The 24,080-nt window shown below is 38.0% G+C and overlaps 1 protein-coding gene across 2 annotated transcripts in view; it reads right to left on the bottom strand.

Annotated features, from left to right (window-relative positions):
• The window catches only part of CNTNAP5 (contactin associated protein family member 5), an 820,459-nt gene that overhangs the window by 264,242 nt on the left and 532,137 nt on the right, over window positions 1–24,080 (bottom strand). For both annotated transcript variants that reach the window (XM_021695826.1, XM_044913255.1), the window contains exon 12: window positions 5,386–5,505. In XM_021695826.1, coding sequence (XP_021551501.1) covers window positions 5,386–5,505 — 120 coding nt within the window. The remainder of the gene's footprint in view (window positions 1–5,385; window positions 5,506–24,080) is intronic.

Below are 24,080 nucleotides of genomic sequence, written 5' to 3' on the forward strand. Positions count from 1 at the left end.
AGAACAAGGAGAGATGGAGCATTCCCCAAGCTCCTAGTTAGCTATTCCCACACAGGAGAGCATAGTTCTCTCAAGGCACAGCTTCTCCACACGCTGCCCTCCTTCCCACTCTGGCAACACTCCCTCCCTTCACCTTTATGGGCCTGATGGTGGGAAAAACCCCTCTGTTACTAGCTCTGCTCTTCCCCTTCCCATAATTTCCTTTTGTAGGCTCACACCTTTATAAACAGTCCCTAATTTGAGCAAGCCCTTTGAGTGTCCCACTGTCCTGAAGATAACAGTGCTAAAGTCCTTGAATGATATGAGGATGGCATCTTCTGGCTGGTGCTCAGAAAGTGGTTCATCTTTCATTCAGGGACAGTCAACTAGTCTGCATGCTCAACAACTGTCTATCATAAAACATTCCTTCTTTTCCCTGGAATTGACTTAGTATATTTCTTTGCTGGGAAACTATAGTTCATATTATGGACCTTCAACAGCTTTTGCTTGCCCCTACTCAGGTAAATGTGATCCTTTTCTACTCATTCAGTTTGATGAATTTCTCAGTGTTCTAAAGTCGCAACTCATCTTGGTGAGTTTGGTGGCCCTCACAAATATGCAGGTTCAGGGGACGCAGGAATGCTGTTCCTGACATTCATTTGTTCTTCCTGGAAATGCCCTGCTTTGCCTTCTTCTGGATAGCTCCTACTCCCCATCCAGATCTTAGAAACATGCATTATCTGCCTACCCAAAATACCTTCCACTGTACAGGAGGCTCGGTTAGGTGTCCCTCCAGTGGGCTCCCAGAACATTATACATACCCTGTCATGACCCTCATATTATAATTGCTGTTGTGTCTTCTCCATGATTAACCTGTGAAGGAGACTGAAATGATACCATTATGGGTAGAATTCTGTCCAAAAAATACATGGGAGTACTAACCCTTGACACCTGTGAGCATGACTTTTGTTGGCGATAGGTTCCTTGCAAATGTAATCAACTTGAGATGAGATCATAATCCATTAGGGTGGATCCTAATCCAATATGACTGATATCCTTATAAGAAGAGAAGAAACAGGGCGCCTGGGTGGCTCAGTTGGTTAAGCGACTGCCTTCGGCTCAGGTCATGATCCTGGAGTCCCTGGATCGAGTCCCGCATCGGGCTCCCTGCTCAGCAGGGAGCCTGCTTCTCCCTCTGACCCTCCCCCCTCTCATGTGCTCGCTCTCTCTCATTCTCTCTCTCTCAAATAAATAAAATCTTAAAAAAAAAAAAAAAGAAGAGAAGAAACAGACGCATGAGAGGAGAAGGCTACATGGAAGCAGGATGACAATCTGGGGACGCAGTCACTGAAGCGCTGCTGCTAAGGCCTAGGCATGCCCAAAGGTTAAGCAAGCCAGCAGAAGCCAGAAGAGGCAAGGGAGGATTCCCCCCTATAGGGTTCAAAGGTAGTGTGGCCCTGCAGCACCTTGATTTTGGACAGAATTCCAGCCTCCCGAACTGTGAGGCATACACTTCTGGGTATTTTTAAGCCACTCAATTGGTTGTAGCAGCCTGGAGAAACTGATGCAGACACTATTTTGTATCTGTTGCAGTCTTCACAGCGCCTGAAATGTGCAAACTTATATTGAGCTGAACGGAATTATAAATCTTATATAGAGATGTTAGAAGTAGGCCAACTGTGCATTCCTGCAGAAACTTATCTTCTTCTTTTTTTTTTTTTAAGATTTTATTTATTTATTTGACAGAGAGATAGAGAGCACAAGTAGGCAGAGCTGCAGGCAGAGGGAGAAGGAGAAGCAGGCTCCCAACTGAGCAGGGAGCCCAATGAGGGGCTCGATCCCAGGACCCCAGGATCATGACCTGAGCCGAAGGCAGACGCTTAACCGACTGAGCCACCCAGGTGCCCCAGAAACTTTTTATCTTCTTCATCCATAATTTCACTCAACACTCCACAGTGGGCCTTCCCTCTCTCCTACCTGCTAGTGCCCTGGTGAACCAACTTAGAACATAGGCACACCGTCAAAATGTGTAGAGGTTCAGATTCAGTCCACTTTATAAATAAGCCTAATCACCCCCCTTAGGTTACTCCCATAAATTGGCATACCGTCCCCATGCAGAGATCATGCTGCCTTCCAGTGAATGGGGCCATTGCTTTGTGAGTGTTTGGGAAGCTCATCTCCCCAAGATCACCCTCTGCTAGGTGAGATGCACAGACATAAATCTCCTGGGAGGGGTAAGGTGCCATCTGCAGTATAGGAATGGGAAGCTAATGTCCACCCAGGGCACATTGTGAAGAGAGATTCAGTTGTGATTAGAATTTACTGTTTTCCAATCTAAAACCTGCCCTTCACCCTTACGACATCTATTTGCAAGTATCTGTAGATTTCTTAGGAGAAACATCCCCTGTTCTGTCGAATCTCAAATGATCTCTCAGGGAATTCTAAATGAGGAAGGCCTGTGAGACCACCTTGCCCCACATCCTTATTTTAGGATCCCATATCTTATTTATGTGCAACTAGGCCAGGGACACTCAGCTGACTGGTGCAAGGTGCAGACAGAGAACCCAGGTCCCCTGCTTCCGGTGCCATTTACACTCTCTGTGTGATTACCCCAATGATGCAGCTAAAAAGAGCAGAGAAGAGCAACTTTGTGTTTTCAGAAAAGGGGGTAAACACAGAACGAGTCTCCCTCCCACCCCACCCCACACTGTTCTGTTCCCTCTGTTCTGTTTATCCATTCTCTCTCTCCCTCCTCCTTCCCTCTCTTCCCTGGGCCACTTCATTACACTTTCACTGGTGTCAAAAGTCATTCATATTTAAGAACATTTAACAATTATAAATAGAAAAACATGTGTTTGATTATCATTATATTGATGTATTAAAATGTGTGTCAGTTAAATAAGAATTATAGAATTTATCCTGTACTGAGGTTTGCTTTTATTTTTACAGTTCTTTTAGAAAAACAAAAACAAAAAGAAGGAAAACCTATGTTTTGCAACTGCACATAACCAAAACAGCATATGTAAAAGAAATGCCCAGTCACACATAATCAAACCTATGAATTCCAGGACAACTCCGAGGTCCCGATTCCTTCAGTATTACACCAGCAAAATAGCAACCTTTAAATACAAGTAAGCATTCCTCTTTAGCCATTCCCGGACAAAATATCATACATTAGCCCCAAGAGAAGTCTTTCCAAAGAGGCAGGGAACATCATGTAAATGAGACCTATGAATCAATTATACCCTCTGTGTCACTGTGCTTACATAATTTTGAAGAGTTTAATAATTTTAAGCCATATTTAATGTATATATTTTAATCTCAAAGTATATTTTAATGATATAAGGGCAAGCCAATGCTTATCTATTAAATTCATGATTTTAAAATATATATTTAAAAATATGTACATAGAAGAAACACACATATGCATTCACAGAAAAAAGAAATCCCAAGGAAATCCTAACAATAAAATAACAATGGCACTCTGTGGATTGTGGTTTAAAGGTGACTTTAACAATTTCTTCAGACCTTGCTTTTTTCGTTAAATTTTCTATAATTAATATTGACTTATTTTATAACAAAAATAAAATCAGTTTAAAGCAAACATAAGCAATACAAAGTATCCAGTTAATGCTTGAGTGATATAAATTATTACTGCACCAGAAGGTTTTGTTTGCTTCCTGAGTCTTGACTATTAGTCCCAGTATTTATTACCTCGAGCAAGTCATGAAATTCTCATATTCTCTTTCCTCTCTTTCCTTCTATATAAGATAGAGATAAAAATATCTATCTCAGGTTTTTATTGTGAGGAGTGCAAGAGATGGTGTTTGTAAACTCTCAGTTCAGCTCCCAAAGTGGGTAGGAGACAACCAATCACACCTGATCTCTCATCAGCAGGCATTGGTCCCCTTGCCCTTATTCTGCAGCCAAATCACTTCCTCTGTTTTTTGGTAAAGGGTAAACCAGGGACAGTTTGCATTGGAATCACTTAGGGGACTCAGTAAAACGGCATTTACTGAAATCAATTTCTTAAGCTAGAAAGTCTGAATTTTTAACAAGAATCACTGGAGCTCCATGTGTTAATCACATTTTGAAAATAATCAAGATCCACGGAGAAAACTAGTTCTTCACCTATAGGTTAACGCTATACGTTACCATAACATAGAAAAGAAAACAGTGTCACAATTTCTAATTGTGTTATAGGGAAGTTGAGAAGCAGCCAGCATATATGCAGTTTGGAGAGATGAAGTTTTAAGGAAATGCAGTGAAATGCATCTAATTCTGTGTAACTGACATCTTCTGCAGAAGAAGAAGATGAAGTGTGGTTGTTTGTATCCAGTTGAACAAATGGCTAAGTGCCCATAATCACCAGTTTTGCAATGGTTTGCTTGCATTTCTACTTGTGATAGTACATGGCATTTTTCCTGATATTATTGCCTCACAAATGAGAGTGGCTGTGTCTTATTTTTCTGCATATCCTCAGTGCCCAGGCCAGCCTGTGGCTACAGAAAGAGCTCGGTGAATGTGCTTGTCTTGTTGCAGGGAAGTCTGAAACCTGAGTACTCAATGAGCCCTAATACCCTCCTACTTTTCTGCTTTATTACAAGATTCTGTTGTCATTTCCAAAGGCCAGAGCTTGAAACAAACACACACAAATGTTTATGTGTCAATTAATGACACTCACAATGGAGAGGGTACTTGCATTGCTGTATTTTTAAGGAACTATTACATCAGGTTTTGGCTTTGAGGGATTATTTTTCAGAATAACTTAGTGATCATATATTGTTTTTAAATCTGTGCAATGATTAATTCTTACTATGACTTTCTGCACTTAGAAAGGAGTGGCCAGGAAAATGCAAATAGCTCACTTTTCTTATTAAGCATCTATTGGATAAGTAGCCTGGCCAATTCCTCCAATACTCATGATTGTGTCTCATCTTCAACTCTGGGAGGAAGGAACTACTTTTCCCATTTCACTGATGAACAACTGAAGCTCAGAAAGCATATGGGATTCACACCTTCCCCGGGGCCAGACATGAATCACACTTTCCCACTTCCTGAGTCAGGGTTCCCTATTGATTTTGAGTTTTGTTTTTTGTTTGTTTAGTTGTTTTTCTTTTCTTTCTGCTTTTGAGTTTTAAGAGAGAAAATGTCCTGGCCAAGCTCTAAAGAAAATGCTTCAGAGTTAATTCTTGGTTCAGCAGAATGTGATCAAGACCATTAAGTCTTCCTCTCTAATGAAGATAACCCAGCTGCCAATTTCTATTATTTACTTAAATAACATCCCCCCTACACAGAAGTTGGTTCTTTAAATTTTTATTTACACATATCCCCTTCCAGTGGTCTTCTTTTGCTGTGTACCATCACATAGCTAGGTTAAGAGTGAGTAGGGATTCTGATCCTTACCTGTGATGTTGCAATACACTTGGAGGGGTCCCAGTGGCCCGCTGCCATCAGAGTCAATGTAGAAGAAACCAGCTGTGTTCCCTTGGTGCCTGTACACCTCGCAGGATTGCTCGTAGAGGGCTAGAAAGACACAAAGACAGCAGAGATGAAGGTTTGCTTGGTTTTGCATGTCACTTTAGAGAGATCAGTAACTCCTACTAATATTACATTCATTGTTGATTCCTTCCCCTTCTAGAGCCTTGATTTCCCACTTCCCCCACCCAGGTCTTCGCAATCCAGTGTCCCAATACTTGATGGAGTTGCACCCCCATTCATCCTGGCATCCATTCTTCTGAACCACTGAGTTTACTTCCCCCCAAAAATCTCCCCTTCCCTCAATTGTGGCCCTTCTCTGTGCTGATGTATGAGCCCCTATTCTGTGCCCACACAATGTACTGAGCTAGGATCATCATATACTGTTCTGTCCCAACAGTGGTCACAGAAGCTGTAAGAGCAGCAGCCCTGTGCTGTGTGATGCTGTGTTCCAGCACCTGGCACAATGCCACATTCAGAGCAGTTCAAAAATGTTTGATTAATGAATGAAAAACTGAATGAATATATATGGTCATGAATTTTTTATTAATAAAATAAAATGACATTATCTTATTTCTGTACATCCAGAGCTCAGTACAGTACCTAAAACAGAGCAGACGTCCAATCCAGTTGAGTCCATTTTGACTTAACAACATTCATTGAATTCCTAATACGTGTCAATAGCGTGTTTGCCACCTGACAACAGACCATGAATGAGGCAATCAGTATGTGCCATAGAAAGCTCACAGCCTGGCTGTAGCCACAAATTTGGTTACGTGCACAGAGAGAGGGGCAGACACGGGTGCCTTGAAATAGGGTACTTTGACCAATATGCAGATATGAGAAATTTATAAGTCTCATTACAGTAACATGAATGAATTCAGTGGCGTGTAAAGGAGGCATCTGCTGTCTCATGCATGAGAATGTAGAATGTCATCTGATGTTTTAGACAAAATGCTATAGCCCAGAGGAGCAGGTACATATCCTATTACGTCATCCTCCTATGCTTAAAACACTTCAGTGGCTCTCAACAGCTTTAAAGATATAGCACCAGCTCCTCACCTCAGCCAACATGCCCCTGTGACTAATGCCTCATCCCAGAAATATGAAGCTACACTTTGTCATGATCAAGAGTGAGGGGTGCCTCAGATAATTCATTACCAATAAAGTTCTAAAGCTTGAGAGGGTTTGACTTTTTATAAATTAGAGTGAATCCAAGGTTGTCCTTGTACTCCTATAATTCTCTCTTGCAGTCATGCACACTTTCGGAACCAGAGGTAAATGGGGGAGTCATAGTTTGCCTCATATATACAGAGCATAACATGTAGCTTATTTCTGTTTGCTCAAATCTAACACACCTGGGTGTGTGCCATACATACGAAAGTCAGCTCTTATGTGTATTATCCCTCCCACCACCCTACACTTCCAAGATGGCAACAGTGTGAGAGGAGGCACTGCTTTCACATGCAGGGTAAAGACCACACAGGCAACAAATGTGAGAGTTACACAGTGGTTAAGAACATGAGCCCTGGAATCAAATTGGGTGGTTTTGCATCACAAGGCTACTGCTTACACTTACTTATGGGAACTGGGAGAAGCCACTTCTCCTGTTGTAGGCAACCCCTAAGATATCTTTTATTTATTTATTTATTTATTTATTTATTTATTTATTTATTTATTTGACAGAGAGAGAGATAGCGAGAGCAGGAACACAAGCAGGGGGAGTGGGAGAGGGAGAAGCAGGCTTCCCACTGAGCAGGGAGCCCGATGTGGGACTCGATCCCAGGACCCTGGGATCATGACCTGAGCCGAAGGCAGACGCTTAACAACTGAGCCACCCAGGCGCCCCAACCCCTAAGATATCTTATTCATATCCTTGCATTCAAATTTTGTTCCTGAATTAATGCCCTCCTTTTGAGTGCAGGCTGGACTGATGGATGTGCCTCTAACAGATTATGATAGAGGTGATAGATAGCATTTCCAAGACTAGATTTTAAAAAGGTCGTGGCCTCCATCTTGGGTGCTCCTGGATCACTCGCTGTCAAAGAAGCCAACTGCTCTGTCCAGAGGCTGCCCTGGAAGAGGTCCACATGAGTGAGCTTGGAGGCTTCTGGGCATGCCATGTGAGTGAGCCCTGAAGCAGACTGCCACAGTCAAACACCAAAATGACTGTAGTTCTGGTTGACATCTTAATTGCAGCTCCATGAGAGATTGAGACAGAACCACCCATCTAAGTTGTTCAAGGACCCAGGGAAACTATAAGGTAATAATATCTGTTGTTTCCAGATGCCAAGTTTTGCTATAAGTCATTAGGCAGCAATAGGTAATAAACTCTGAAAGAATTAATATTTTCATGGGGCTATAAGAAACAGCTTACCTCATACAACTAGTAAGGATTCAAAAATATACTCACAAGATAATCACAAGGATCCTTATGAAAAACCAACAGGTCCCACCACCCTTCTGCAAAGAAGATGACTTTTAGTTTTTAGTTCATTCTTTTGGTATTGACTATTTGTATTTCTGAATAGCATGTCCAAACTGCAACTTCTTGGTTTATTTTCATTTATACAGTTTTTTATTCACTTACTAACATAAAGATAAGAATTTGGCTTTTTCTTTACCCCCCACATCCAAAGAATTTTCTAGCCCCCATACCTCCAATATAGTTGTATTGTAATTTTAGTTAGATCAATGGATACCGTTTACAGTGATGTGACAACATACATGCCACTCACAAATAGCAAATCTTATAATGTGATTAATTTTCCTTTTCTCAAACAAATGTAGTTTTTCTCGAAATTAATAACTGCCTTATTCTCCTGTTTGCCTAGTTGTCTATATATTGGTAACAAATAATTCACTAACAAATCTCTAAAATGCCTCCCAAAATAGTCATGTAACAACTAATATAAATGGATGTCTAAGGGGAGAGAGAGAGAAAGAATGGGGGAGAGGGTACAGAGATGAACGCTAGAACTTTCTGGATATTTATATTTAAATTTTGGGAAAAAAAGTATTTTAAATAATTTAAAAAATCAAATATAATAAAAAAGAGCAATTCCTAAACATTGAAAGGAAATTAAAACAAATTAACTAAAAATTATTTCAAATGATACTGACATTCAGTAGTTTCTTTTTAACATTTTATTATAGAATGTTTGAAATTTATGTAAAGAATGCAGAGTAATAAAATGAACCTGATTTTATCATATTATTATGTTTGGCTAATCTTGCTTCATCTATATTCCCAGTGTATCAGTTATCCATTGTCAAATAACAAACTACTCCAAAACTGACTTAAAACAACAATCGTTCCAAGATTCTACAGGTCTTGGCTAATCTGGGCAGTTTCTGGTAAGGCTCAGAATGTCTTGTGACGCCTGCCCATTCATCTGCACTTAGCTGCTAGGTCAGCAGGACTTGTTGGGGTGCATTGGTTCTCCCTGTGTGGCCTGTCATACTCTCACAAGCAAATTCCCATTGGTAAAGTCTCCAAGATCAACAAGATGGTGAGCAATTGTCAGGCCTCTGATTGCATGTTTGCTGTTGCAACTTTGACCAAAGCAAATCACTTAGTAAACCAAAATCCATATAGAGCATTGCAAGGGCCTAAAAGGAAATGGAGTGATAGAGGTGGACTGTATCATGTTTGACTTCATGGAACAGGATCACATAGCCATGTAATGGGAGTATAAAAAAAGCCCTTTTATTTTACTAAGGTGTTAATATTTGGGGACTGATTACTACCTTAGTTAGCCTACCATTGCTAATATACTTTCTCCCGAAATTTTGGTTCAGTTACAGGGAGATACCTAAGGGCAAAGCCTGGTAACGAGCATCCCCACTTATAAATACTACAAATAAACTCATAAAACATAAGGAATTTGCCCAAAAAATACCAGTTGTTAAGTTGCTGATCTAATTCTATCATTCTTTCTTGATTTATTAGTAGGAATATTTTATAAAAATGAAACATTCCTGATCAATTATTATTTTACCATAAACTACAAGATTGTATGAAAAAAGCAAGATGCTTCTTCTTTAATTTATCAGTTTCAAAATACTGAAATTGTCCCCTAGTATCCTCCCAAGTGAAAAATGAAAATACTTTTAGTTTAATTATAAACTCATAAATTTACATATATTGAAAACAGTAATTTGATTAGTAGGAAATAGTACGATATATCAGAAAAAAATAACAAAAGTCTTAAAATATATTAAATAGTTTTCTTGTTAAATAATGTTGGTATTGATTTATTTATTTTTTTTAAAGATTTTATTTATTTATTTGAGAGAGAGAGAATGAGAGACAGAGAGCATGAGAGGGAAGAGGGTCAGAGGGAGAAACAGACCCCCTGCTGAGCAGGGAGCCCGATGCAGGACTTGATCCCAGGACTCCAGGATCATGACCTGAGCTGAAGGCAGTCACTTAACCAACTGAGCCACCCAGGCGCCCTAATGCTGGTATTGATTTATTAAACTATTATATGTATCAAGAATAATTAATAGCTAATTATGTTGTTAATGACAACAGAAGCTAAAATTTTACCATAAAATAAAAATATAAAATGTAAAAAAATATATAATTCTGAAATTTTAATTTGAGCTGGTGGTATCAATATGAACTCATTATTTAATTGTTTTAATGATGTATTTTCATATTGGGACTACTGAAAGTAGTAGAAGCACCTTAATGCACAGATTGTGGCCTCTAAACACATTTTCCCACTAAAATGAAGAAGGGTTTTACTGAGTTTATGTTTGGAATAAAATGATATTAGAATGCTTCCTTTGCTTGAAAATAAGAAAGCTATCAAAATTAGAGTATCTCAAAAATGGCACAGGAGCTCATTTGTAGAAGAATTTGAGTACCAAAAGGACTAATGACCACATTTATATATTTGAAGATATACAATCTATTAGTTCTTTTATCTATTATCTATCTATCTATCTATCTATCTATCTATCTATCTATCTATCATCTATCTATCTATCTATCTATCTATCTATCTATCTATCTACCTATCATTGATCTAATCTGTGTAAGTCCATTGGTCACCTCTGGAGGATTTTAGAGAATAAAGTCCTATTTTAAAAATTGAAAAAATTACAGATCATAACCTTCCTTTCCTGTATGGAATATACTTGATGGTAACTTAATATTCCATAAAAATGTAAGTTGATAGAGAACTTTTTAGTGGATGGATTAGATTAACAATACCCAAACTCACAGATCAATCTAAACATTCTCTAAAGTGATTATAAAGGTGTCTCTAATGTGATATAATCAGAAATACCCAACACTACAAAGGGCTTGCCAAAAATTTGAAACTGATCTAATCAAACCCTGTGATTTAAACACTAATTTACAGAAAGAGGTAAAGAAATATGCTCACCCACACTCCAAAGATTCAATTAGCTAAATCCAGAATGTGGGAACATATGACTCAGTTTCTTTTTTTTTTTTAATATTTTATTTATTTGACAGAGAGAGATAGCGAGAGCAGGAACACAAGCAGGGGGAGTGGGAGAGGGAGAAGCAGGCTTCCCGCCGAGCAGGGAGCCCGATGTGGGACTCGATCCCGGGACTCCGGGATCATGACCTGAGCCACCCAGGCGCCCATATGACTCAGTTTCTTAAAAAAATAAATAGTAAAGAGGAGATAGGGATGCAAGAGACATATCAATCAAACACTATGTGTGGACTTATAAAAAAAAAAAAAAGACAAGCAGATAAAGTAAAATCAAATTTGGTAATCAGATGATATCAAGAAATTATTTTTAATTTTGGTTGGGTATGATAATGGTAGTATGCTTTTGTTGCAAAAAATAAAAAGGTCTTCTTTGTTGGAGATTCATACTGGGGTAGTTGTAATGAAATCATCAGTACACAATTTGTTTTTAAAATGTCTCATAATACGAAAGGAAGACCCATCTATTTGCTGCCTATAAGAGACTCATTTCAGATCTAAAAACCCATGCAGATTGGAAGTGAAGGGATGGAAAAATACTTATCACACAAAAGTGATAAGAAAGTGAAAAGAAAAGTGAAAAGAAGCTGGGGTAGCAATACTCACATTAGTCAAAATGACTTTAAAACAAAGACTGTAACAAGAGACAAAGAAAGACACTATATGATCATAAAGGGAATAATACAACGAGAAGATAGAACAATTGTAAATACTTACGCACCCAATATAGGAGCATCCAAATACAAAAATAACTGTTAAAGGAAGGAATTGATAGTAGTAGATGATTTTAACACCCCACTTACATCAATGGATAGATCCTCCAAACAGAAAGTCAACAAGGAAACAGTTTCTTTTTAAGATTTTATTGATTTATTTGAGAGAGAGAATGAGAGAGAGAGCATGAGATGGGGGATGGTAAAAGGGAGAAGCAGACTCACCGCTGAGCAGGGAGCCGAATGCGGGACTCGATCCCAGGACCCTGGGATCATGACCTGAGCTGAAGGCAGATGCTTAACCGACTGAGCCACTCAGGCGCCCCACAAATACATGGAATTTAAATAAGATGCTACTAAACAATGAATGGGTCAACCAAGAAATCAAAGAGGAAATCAAGAAATACATGAAGACAAATTAAAATGAAAACACAATGGTCCAAAATCTTTGGGATGGAGCAAAAGTGTTTCTAAGAGAGAGGTTTATAGCAATACAGGCCTGCCTCAAGAAGCAAGATAATCTCAAATAAATGCCCTAACCTTAAACCTAAAGGAACTAGAAAAACAACAAACAAAACCCCAAACTATTAGAAGGAACGAAATAATAAAGATGAGAGCAGAGATAAGCAAAATAGAAACAAACAAACAGTGGAACAGATCAATGAAATCAAGAACTGGTTCTTTGAAAAGATCCACACAACTGATAAACCTTTAGCCAGACTTATAAAAAGAGAGAGAGAGAGGACTCAAATAAGCAAAATCAGAAATGAAAGAGGAGAAATAACAACCAACACCATTGGAATGTAAAGGATTATTAGAGAATATTATGAAAAATTATATGCGAACAAATTGGACAATCTAGAAGAAATTAATAAATTCCTAGTAACATATAACTCCCCAAAACTGAATGAGGGAGAGAAAGAAAATTTGATCAGACTAATGACCAACGATGAAACTGAATCAGTTATCAAAAAACTCTCAACAAAAGTCCAGGACCAGATGGATTCAAAATTAAATTCAATCAAACATTTAAAGAATTATTAATACTTACTCTTCTCAAACTATTTCAAAAACAGAAGAGGAAGGAAGGATTTGAAATGCATTCTATGAAGCTACCATTGCCCTGATACCAAAACAATAAAGACATGACTAAATAAATAAATAAATAAATAAATAAATAAATAAATAAATAAATAAATAAAATAGAACTACAGGCCAGTATCACTTATGAACATAGGTACAAAAATCCTCAGCAAAATATTAGCAAACTGAATCCAACAATACATTAAAAAAATCATTCATCATGATTTATTCCTGGGATGCAAGAGTGATTCAATATTGCAAATCAATCAGGGCACCTGGGTGGCTCAGATGGTTAAGCGTCTGCCTTTGGCTCGGGTCATGATCTCCAGGTCCTGGGATCAAGCCCCGTGTCCATCTCTCAGCTCAGCAGGGAGTCTGCTTCTCCTTCTCCTACTGCCTCTCACCCTGCTGTGCTCTCTCTGGCTCTATCTCAAATGAATAAATAAAATCTTTAAATAAAATATTGCAAATCAATCATCATGATACAGTATATCAATAAGAGAAAGGATAAAAATCATATGACATTTTCAATAGATGTAGAGAAAGCATGTGACAAAGTACAATATCCACTCATAATAAAAAAATCCTTTGGGGTACCTGGGTGGCTTAACTGGTTGAGGCTATGACTCTTGATTTCAGGTCAAGTCATAATCTCAGGGTTTTGAGATTTAGCCCCATGACTGGCTTCGCAATGACATGGAGCCTGCTTGAGATTCTCTCTTCCTTTCTCTCTTCCCCTCCTTGCCTGCTCAAACATACTCTCTCTCTCTTAAAAACAAAAACAAAAACAACAAAAAACCTAACAAAGTATGTTTAGAGGGAAAATACCACAACATACTAAAAGCCATACGTAAAAAAAAATCCACAGCTAATATCATACTCAATGGGGAAACCTGAGAGCTTTTTTCCTAAGATCAGGGACAAGACAGGAATATCCACACTCATCACTTTATTCAACATAGCCACAGCAATTAGACAAGAAAAAGAAATAAAAAAAAAACATCTAAATTGTTAAGGAAGAAGTAAAATTTCACTATTTGCAGAGGACAGGATACTATATTTAGAAAACCTTAAAGATTTCACCTAAACACTACTAGAACTAATAAATAAATTTAGTAAGGTCACAGGATACAAAATCAATACCCAGAAATCCGTTGCATTCCTATATACTAATAATGAAGCATCAGAAAGAGAAATTAAAAAGCAATCCCATTTACAATTTTACCAAAAATAATAAAATATCTAAGAATATATTTAACCAAGGAGGTGAAAGCCCTGTACTATGAAAAATATAAAACACTGATGAAAGAAATTGAAGATTACATGAACAAATACAAAGATATCCCATGCTTACAGATTGGAAGAACAAATATTGTTAAAATGTCCATACTACCCATAGCAATCTACAGATTTAATGCAATCTCTATCAAAATACCAACAGCATTTTTCCACAGAACTAGAACAAAGAATCTTAAAATTTGTATGAAACCACAAGAAACCCTGAAAGAGCCAAAGCAATCTTGAAAAAAAACAAAAACAAAAACAAAACAAAACTATAAGTATCACAATCCCAGATTTCAAGATACACTACAAAGGTGTAGTAGTCAAAACAACTATGGTACCAGCACAAAAAGAGACACATAGATCAATGGAGTAGAAGAGATAGCTCATAAATAAACCCATGATTATATAGTTAATTAATCTTTGACAAATGAAGCAAGGATATGCCATGGGAGGGGTGCCTGGGTAGCTCAGATGGTTAAGCCTTTGGCTCTGGTCATGATCCCAGGGTCCTGGGATCTAGCCCCACGTTGGGCTCCTGGCTCAGCGGGGAGCCTGCTTCTCCCTCTCCTTCTGCCTCTCCCCCACTCATGTTCTCTCTCATTCTCTCTCTGTATCTCTGTGTCTCAAATGAATAAATAAAATCTTAAAAAAAAAAGAATATGCAATGGGAAAATTCTCTCCAAAAAATGGTGTTGAGAAATCTGGACAGCTACTTGCAAAATAATGAAACCGGATTCCTTTCTTACACTATACACAAAAATAAACTCAAAATGGATTAAAGACCTAAATGTGAGACCTGAAACCATAAAAATCCTGGACGAGCGCATAGGCAATAATTTCTCTGACATGGGCTGTAGCAATATTTTTTCTAGATATGTCTCCTGAGGCAAAGGAAACAAAAGCAAAAATAAATTACTGGGGCCACATCAAAATAAAAAGCCTTTGCACAGCAAAGAAAATAACCAACAAAACTAAAAGACAACCTACTGAATGGGAGAAGGTATTGCAAATGACATATCTAATAAAACCAAATAATCCAATTAAGAATGGGCAGAAGACATAAAGAGACATTTCACCAAAGAAGACATAGAGATTTCCAATAGACACATGAAAAGATGCTCAACATCACTAATTATTAGGGAAATGAAAATCAAAACTACAATGAGATATCACCTCACAACCATCAGGATGGCTAAAATCAAAAATACATAAAACAACAAATATTGGTGAGAATGTGGAGAAAAAGGAACCCTCATGCACTGTTGGTGGGAATGCAAACTGATGCAGCCACTGTGAAAAATAGTATGCAATTTCCTCAGAAAATAAAATAAATAAATATAAATAAAATAAAATAAAAATAAAACTATCATATGATCCAATAATTCCACCACTGGGTATTTACCCAAAGAATATGAAAACACTAATTTGAGAAGATATATGCACTCTTATGTTTATTGCAGCATTATTTACAATAGCCAAAAATTATAGAAGCAGTCCAATTGTCCATTAGTAGATGAATGGATAAAGAAGATGTGGTATATATACACAGTGCAAATTATTCCACCATAAAAAAAGAATGAAATCTTATCACTTACAACAATCTGGATGGATCTACAGAGTATAATTGTAAAAGTGAAATAAGTCAGTCAGAGGAAGACAAATACCATATGATTTCACTCATGCGGAATTTAAGAGAAAGAAAAAACAACCACAAATGAACAAAGATAAAAGAGACAACTCCAAAAATAAATTATTTTATTTTTTAAGATTTTACTTATTTATTCAAGACACAGAGATACAGAGAGAGAGAGCAGGAGCAGGGGGAGAGGCAGAGGGAGAAGCAGGCTCCCTGCTGAGCCAGGAGCCGGACGTGGGGCTAGATCCCAGGACCCTGGAACCATGACCCAAGCCAAAGGCAGATACCCAACCATCTGAGCCACCCAGGCACCCCTCCAAAAATAAATTCTTAATGATATAGAGAACAAACTGCTGGTTACCAGAGGGGATGCAGGTGGAAGGATGGCTAAAATAGATGAAGGGGATTAAGAGTACATTTATTGTGATGAGCACTGAATAATGTATTGAATTGTTGAACCAATATATTGTACACCTGAAACTAATAACTAATACAACACTGTTTTTCTAATATACTGGAATTAAAATAAAAAAATGCATTACTCCATCTTAAAAAAAAATAAATGAAGGGAATAGTAACAACAAAAATTACAGCATATGGATAAATGTTGAAACTGAGGGAAGGGTTCAAAGAGAACAACTGTACTATTCTATCATTTTATGTGTGTTTGAAAAAGTCTCTCATAATAAATATTTTGTTTTAATATTTGGGAATTTCAGGTAATCTGTGGATTTCAACTTCTTTGAAAAATTATCCTCTGGATCTTTCTGACCTGCGGCAATATGAATGGTATAGTTTCTGTCTGGTATACAGCTGTCTTCCTGGTCATACCACCATCATGCCAGGCATTCCCCTCCTTTTTTTAAGATTTATCTATTTATTTTAGAGAGAAAGAGAGACAGAGAGCACAAGCAGGGGGTGGGGCCAGAGGGAAAGAATCCGAAACAGAGTCCCTGCTGAGTGCAAGACCCACTGGGGGCTCAATCCCCTGAGCCCAAGACCTTGACCTGAGCCAAAATCAGGAGTCAGATGCTCAACCTACAGAACCACCCAGGAGTCCCGCCAGGCATTCCCTCTTAAAAATAGGTTTCTCAGGGCGCCTTGGTGGCTCAGTTGGTTAAGCCTCCAACTCTTGATTTCAGCTCAGGCCATGATCTCAGAGTCATGAGATCTAGCCCTGAATCAGGCTTTGCACTGGGCATGGAGAGAGGATTCTCTCTCTCTCTCTTGCTCTGCTGCCCCCACAATCCCCACTCCCTCCCTATCTATCTCCCTCTCTCTCTAAAAGAAAAAAAAAAAAAAACTGGCTTTCTCACTCAGCACAATTTTCTTGAAATACATTCAAGCTATTTCATGTATCAATAGTTTAATTTCTTAGTGGTTTACTATGATATGGATATACCACAATTTATTTAATATTCACCAAATGCCTTTCAAGTCAACTGAAGTTCATTTGGGTTTTCCAGTTTAGGGATATTTTGTTGTAGCATTTTTAAAAATTCTCCAGAGTGTTTTTTCCCCTTTAAATATTTTTAATAGCATGCAATTTTTTTTAAGATTTTTTATTTATTTGAGAGAGAGAGAGGAGGGCACAAGAGTGGGGGGAGGGGCAGAGGGAAAAGCAGGCTCCCCTCTGAGCTGGGAGCCAGATGCTGGGCTTGATCCCAGTACTCTGGGATCATGACCTGAGCAGAAGGCAAATGCTTACCCAACTGAGCCACCCAGGTGCCCCAATGTCATGCAATGTTTGATGCAATATACTCTAATATCCCTGAGAATATTAATTATAATATAGTTTTGTTTTTGACATTTTTTTCTCTCTGTGTACACCGTTTCTCCAAGTAGTGTGTGTGTGTATGTCTGTGTGTGTGTGTGTGTGTGCTGGGATGTCACGTAATTTTCTATAGTCCCTCATTTTAACAGTGGTCTCTAAAATACTGACTGATCTCAGAAAATATCTGTGGTTTGCTCTCCATATACTTTCCTGTAGGTTTATCTGTTTGGACCATTTCGTGGGAAACCCCTAAAGACATGTCAGTGCCTTTCAGTATTTTCTCTTGGTCTTCTTAGATTCTGTGATTGAGAGGGATATTTCACATGAGATTTGGAAGGTGGAAGTGACACAGTGAACAGCTATTTCATGATTGTAGTGCAGGGCATAAGGGACTCTGGGAGAGCACACCTGTTGTCACTTACCTTCTGACTTACGTTGTTAACATAGGGCAGCCAAGCCAAGCTGGTTACTACTCCAGATAGACTACCTCCTCTTTCAGCCTCTCTAACTCCTGGCCATGAGCATTTTTAGATCTCTTATGATCACTCCATCACTAAAGTTGAAGGTCTGGTGACGGTATGAGTCCAGGAGCTTCTCTGATCAACCACTGGCATAACAAATACGCCATACACATTTATTGAAAACCTACTCATTTTTCAGTAACTCCATTTTACGCTCTCAGAAAACTAAATAAGACATGTTTCTAGATATCAAGTAATTCAAGGTCTTCAACTTACCAAAACTAACCCTAATACAGATAGAAAAATTTAAAAGACCAATTCCTATAAAATAAAAACAAGTTTTTAAAGAGCTCCCCTAGGGAAAAAATGCAGAATCGTATAATTTCTCAAGAGAATCTTTTAAGGAGTAGAGAAGCCTAATGCTACTTATATTACTCCAAAGCACAGGAAAAAAAAAAAAAAGAAAGAAATTTTCCAAGTGTGTTATATAGTGTAAAGGTCATACCCAAACCTAACAGAGATCACCCCAAAAAAGAAACCTACAGACTCACTTATGAATATCAATAACAAAATTTTACATAAAATATCAGCAATTAGAACCCAACAGCATATTTTGAGAGAAAATCATAGCCAAGTGTGGGCTTAATCCAATATTAGGGCTAAAGAGAAAAATTATATGATCATCTTCACTCATTTAAAAAGACTTGATATGGGCACCTGGGTGGCTCAGTCAGTTAAGTGTCTGCCTTTGGCTCAGGTCATGATCCCAGGGTCCTGGGATCGAGTTCTGCATCAGGCTTCCTGCTCATTGGAGAGCCTACTTCTCCCTCTCCCGCTGCCCCTCCCCTCCTGCTCCTGCTGGTTTTCTCTCTCCCAAATAAATAAATAAAATATTTTTTAAAAGACATGATAAGTCTTATACAGGCTCTAAATTGCCATTGGATGTCATCTACAGGAGAAGCACCACATTTCCTGTCGGGAAGAAAATAGGACTACGAACGGAAAACAAAAGAAGCTCTATCTATCAGTGGGGCAAGAGTTGTCTCCACTCAAAACAGCAACTAGTTACATGTGCTACATTTGAAGGTCTAATATTAAGGGCACACACAAATATATGTGCTCTTCAATGAAAAGGACAACAGTGGACATATTAAGACTCTTTAGAAGAGATTTTTATATTAATATAAACAAATGTATAATGTAGCTGGACAGAGCAGATGGATCAGTGTTTTCATATTTAAGGAAAATAGTCTGAATCTAGTTCTGGCAGCTAATTTATTGCCTAAGGTACAATTTGAAATGTCCTTGTGATGCCCACTCTCATTAAAGATAATGATAGTATTCAGACAGCAAAATAGTTTTCTTTACATCTCACCTTTTCAAGTACCAAGGTCAGAACTGTAGTTTTTCTGCCCCATCATTTATATTCCTTTTGTAAAACTATAGAAATAGACAAGAAACTTGCTTACAAGACAGGTACATATTTTTTGAGGTCTTAAAAATGGTTCAGTCCTATTTACTTCCTTTGTTTCTATGTCCCTGGCAATTTAATATTTACCACATGATTGAATATTTAGTTACAGATCTACATACACAGCCTACAGACATAAATAAGATCAAATGAATTCTAATAATTAAGTAAATACTTGTGAAGCATTTTGCACTTAGCAACCATTTACTTAATTATATTTAGCAAACCCTTTGTGCAGTAGGTCTGTGGGACTTTGCCTTGCTTGGTTTCAGTAGAAGAAAAGAAAAAAAAAATAGTATATTAAAACTGACAGGATTGCTGGCATTACCTCAAAAAATGTGTCAAGAAATTAAATTAGAAAACATATCTTTTGATGTCACAGTCTGTACATAGATGGTACAATTTGAAAACAGGCATAGATTCTGTAATATCGCAATACTGGAAAGGAGGCTAGTAGAGATATAAACAGATTAGTGGTGGCTAAAGTTTAGGAATGGGGATAATGAGGGAAAGGGTATGGCTATAAAGGGACATCATGAAGGAATTTTGTGATGAAAGTATTCTTATCCCGGTTATGGTGGCAATTACACAAATCCATAAATGTGATAGGATTGCACAGAACCACATACACACATACACATACACACATGTCCATGCTGAAGTGCATGCCAAATGGAGCAATCTGAATAAACACTATTTTTGTACCAATGTCATTTTCCTGGTTTTGGTATTATATCACAGTTATGCAAGATGATAACATTGGAAAAAACTAGGTAAAGGGTATGTAAGACCTTCTAGTACCTTTTTTTTTTTTTTCAATTTACTCTGAATTATTTCAAAATAAAAAGCTTTAAAAGGGGAGATATGACCAAATAATTCTAATCCTGGGTATATACTCTACAGAAATGAAAACACATGTCCACATAAAAACCTGTGCATGAATGTTCATAGGAGCATTATTCATAATAGCAAAACAATGGAACAGCCCAATGCCCATCAAGTGACGAATGGGGAAACAAAATATGACCATACAGTGAAATACTAGGCAACAGGAAAGAGTTAAGTACTGACACATGCTACAACATGGATGAACCTTGAACCTTCAAACCATTATGTTAAAGTGAAATTTACCAGTCACGAAAGGTCTCATACTGTATGATTTCATATATCTAAAATGTCCACACAAGGCACGTCTATATATACAGAAAGTGTATTAGTGGCTGCTGGCAGCCGAGGGTAGGTGTTTGAGAGGTGGGCATTGGGGATGGGAAATGACTGCTAATGTGTATGTGGTTTCTTTTGGGGTATTGAAATGTTTTATAATTAGGTAGTGATGATGGTTGTACAACTGTGTAAATATACTGAAAACCACCAAACTGTACACTTCAGGTGAAATTTGTGATGTAAAAATAGACCTCAATAAACCTGAAAGAAAAGTCAAGGGGCAGGGTGTTAGGTCATAGCAAAGATCCCAAAAGGTGATTTAACTCAAACCTCGAGAACACACTGCATCAGAGCCCTGGTGTCTATTACATTTGACCCACAGTGTCCGACTACAGCAACACGCCCATCATATGATCTGATCATCTGATTAGCAGGATCGCTAACCTCATACAGCAGTCTCTCCACCTGAGCCTACACCAATATTTCATTTTCTCCTTAGAAGCCACAACATATTTCATTAAAATGAAGATAAGATGGAACAACAGTTGCTAAATAGAAAATCTTGTGTCTAATACTCCTGTTATGTTGTCATCCTGACCCTCTGTGAGCCAGTAAATTAATCTATAAAACTTATAGTCATTATCCTTAATTATATATTATATGTAAATGATAAGTGTGTAAACATGCTTAATATAAACCTTCCTAGTAATCCACATCTGAATTAAGTCTAGCTTATCAGGTGCATGGAAGCTAAGCCGTGGGATTCCATAGGCAGCTACTGGCATGAACCTCAGGGGGCACACACAGCTTCTAAAGCAGTGGTTCTGAGTGTGCTCCTTAAACCAGCAGCAGCTGGCATCACTCTGAGCTCAAAGATCTCCAGGTGAATCTTTTGCAAGTTAAAACTTGGGAAGCCTTGTTCTAGAAAGAAAGAAAAAGGAAGGAAGGAAGGAAGGAAGGAAGGAAGGAAGGAAGGAAGGAAAGAAGGAAAAGAAAGAAAGAAAGAAAGAAAGAAAGAAAGAAAGAAAGAAAGAAAAGAAAAAGAAAGGGAGAGAGAGGAAGGAAGGAAGGAAGAAGAGAAAGAGGGAGGGAGGGAGGGAGGAAGGAAGGAAGGAAGGAAGGGGGGAAGGGAGGGAACAAACTTTAAAAGTCACACTTATTAAACAGTGGCAGCTAGTGTGACTTTTTTTATAATTCTGTTCCATTTGCTGAAAATTCAGTTTTTCAGTAAGTATTGACATTAGCATACCCACAGAAAAAATAATTTCAACTTTTGTTGTCTCCATATATTTTTTGCTCCCCTTTTGTTTTCTTTCATGATACTGCACTTCTTTCGGGGAGTAATGTTCATCATGTATCTGTAAATCAAGAGTGATTACCAGCTCATTCAATATATGACCCTACTCTTGGTTAATAATTTTATCATTGTACCATTTTATGTCTTTCTAGAAGATCTTCGGAAGCTGATAGCTCTGGATTCAACACAACTAATAATTTAAAAGACTTTGTTAAGTTTCTTAATCTCTTGATTCTTCTTTCAAGATTTTTATGAGAATTAGATGAGGTAATATATGGAAATTGGCTGCCATGGTGCTTGCCCACAGTAGGAATTCAGACAATGGGAGCTATCCAATTGTTATCATTTATAAATCATTTAAAAAAATTAAACAAAAAAAGATTGAGTACATGTACACAGTAAATTTAAGATATTTATCTGGAAATTTATCAAATATATGGCATACCAGCCCTGTGTTGGGTAAAGAGTTAGGTGCTAGGGACACAAATATGAATAAGATATTGCCCTGCTCTCAGATTTTAAGCAGGTGAGGGTGTAGGTTGAGTTATATTCTCCATGTATATGATAAATCTAGGGGGAATTGGACCTTGAATGTCTCTGTATTTTCAGGGGTAGGATGGTTCCTAGTAGGTGTTCAACAAATGACTGTTGGTGAATTTAGAAACATATAAATGAACAAGCTAGGAGAGCTCCTGTGGGGACTGATGAGGACCACACATGTTTTCAGCAGATGTGCCCTTCTAAAAGACCTCTCTGGAAGCCAGACTAAAATAAGTTAGACTGAGGATGGGAAGACAAGTGAGAAGACAATTGCAAAAGTGCCCCTGAGTAAGAATGAAAATCTAAGCAAGAAAGAGGCCATGGTAAGTCTTTCTAAAAAGAGGCCTACGCATGGCACAGGGGCATTTTTATGCATGTTTGAATTTGAAGACAATTATTCTACAGATTATCTAGGACTCTATACATCTGGACATCTCATTTGGAAAGAATTAATCAGAAATCAATTAAAGAGAAATAGGAAGAAGTATTATTTTCTTTTGGAGGAAAAAAAATGTTTATAAGTTAATTTTTTTTTTTAATACAATGGTAAGATTTAAGCCTTAAATGTGTCTGTCTGTAATCCAAAAATCCATTTCAAATTACACAAAGATTCAGTATAAATCTAGGCTACCACTCAATAAGAAAGCATAAAAACATTGGGTACAAATGTATCCAGCATAAGAAAATGGCAAAGGGACAGATTACTGGGTCACATAATGATAATAGTTACCGTTTGATACTATATGATGCCTACTATGTGCCAGTCGCGGCCTTAGACATGTAGGATTGCTAACCTCATAAAGCAATATTGAGCTTCAATTTTATAGAGGTGTAAACAAAGTCTCAGAAGATCACCCTGGGGGCGCCTGGGTGGCTCAGTCGTTGGGCGTCTGCCTTCGGCTCAGGTCATGATCCCAGGGTCCTGGGATCGAGCCCCGCATCGGGCTCCCTGCTCGGCGGGAAGACTGCTTCTCCCTCTCCCACTCCCCCTGCTGTGTTCCCTCTCTCGCTGTGTCTCTCTCTCTGTCAAATAAAGAAATAAAATCTTAAAAAAAAAAAAAAAAGAAGATCACCCTGATTTTGTCTGAGCTCAGCTATCCTTCAGTTCAGCAACTGATAACTGAGCCCAGGCATGGCTGTGCTCTGCATGTTTCCCCTTCACAGAGATGGTCTTGCATCTCATTCAGATACACTTAATATGAAAAATCAAATGTGAGGGGTGCCTGGGTAGCTCAGTTGTTAAGTGTCTGTCTTTGGCTCAGGTCATGATCCCAGGTTCCTGGGATCAAGCCCCCATCGGGCTCCCTGCTCTGAGGGAAGCCTGCTTCTCCCACTCCCCTCTGCTTGTGTTCCCTCTCTCGCTGTGTCTCTCTCTGTCAAATAAATACATAAAATCTTTAAAGAAAATCGAATGTGATATTCAGAGACTTGTTTCAATTTCAGAGTCTCCAGCAAACATTTATAAACTTTCTAGTATCCCTCAGTTAGCTTTGTAAACAGCGCTGGGAGTTCCCCAAGGGCCCCAGAAAGACCTGGCCACCTAATTGCGACATTTTAGCTTTACTTATAACAACAAAAGCTTTTTGATTGTTGAAGTACTTAAATTTGGAAAAGCACCCAAAAATGATAATTGTCTTTGTATTTGCTTTGGGTTTCTAACTTGATTACATCACTTTACCCCTTCTTAAGGTTAAAATATAAAGAGGTGAAGCCTTTAAGGTGATAT

The sequence above is a fragment of the Neomonachus schauinslandi genome, chromosome 3, assembly GCF_002201575.2.
Source record: "Neomonachus schauinslandi chromosome 3, ASM220157v2, whole genome shotgun sequence".
NCBI classification, from domain to species: domain Eukaryota; kingdom Metazoa; phylum Chordata; class Mammalia; order Carnivora; family Phocidae; genus Neomonachus; species Neomonachus schauinslandi.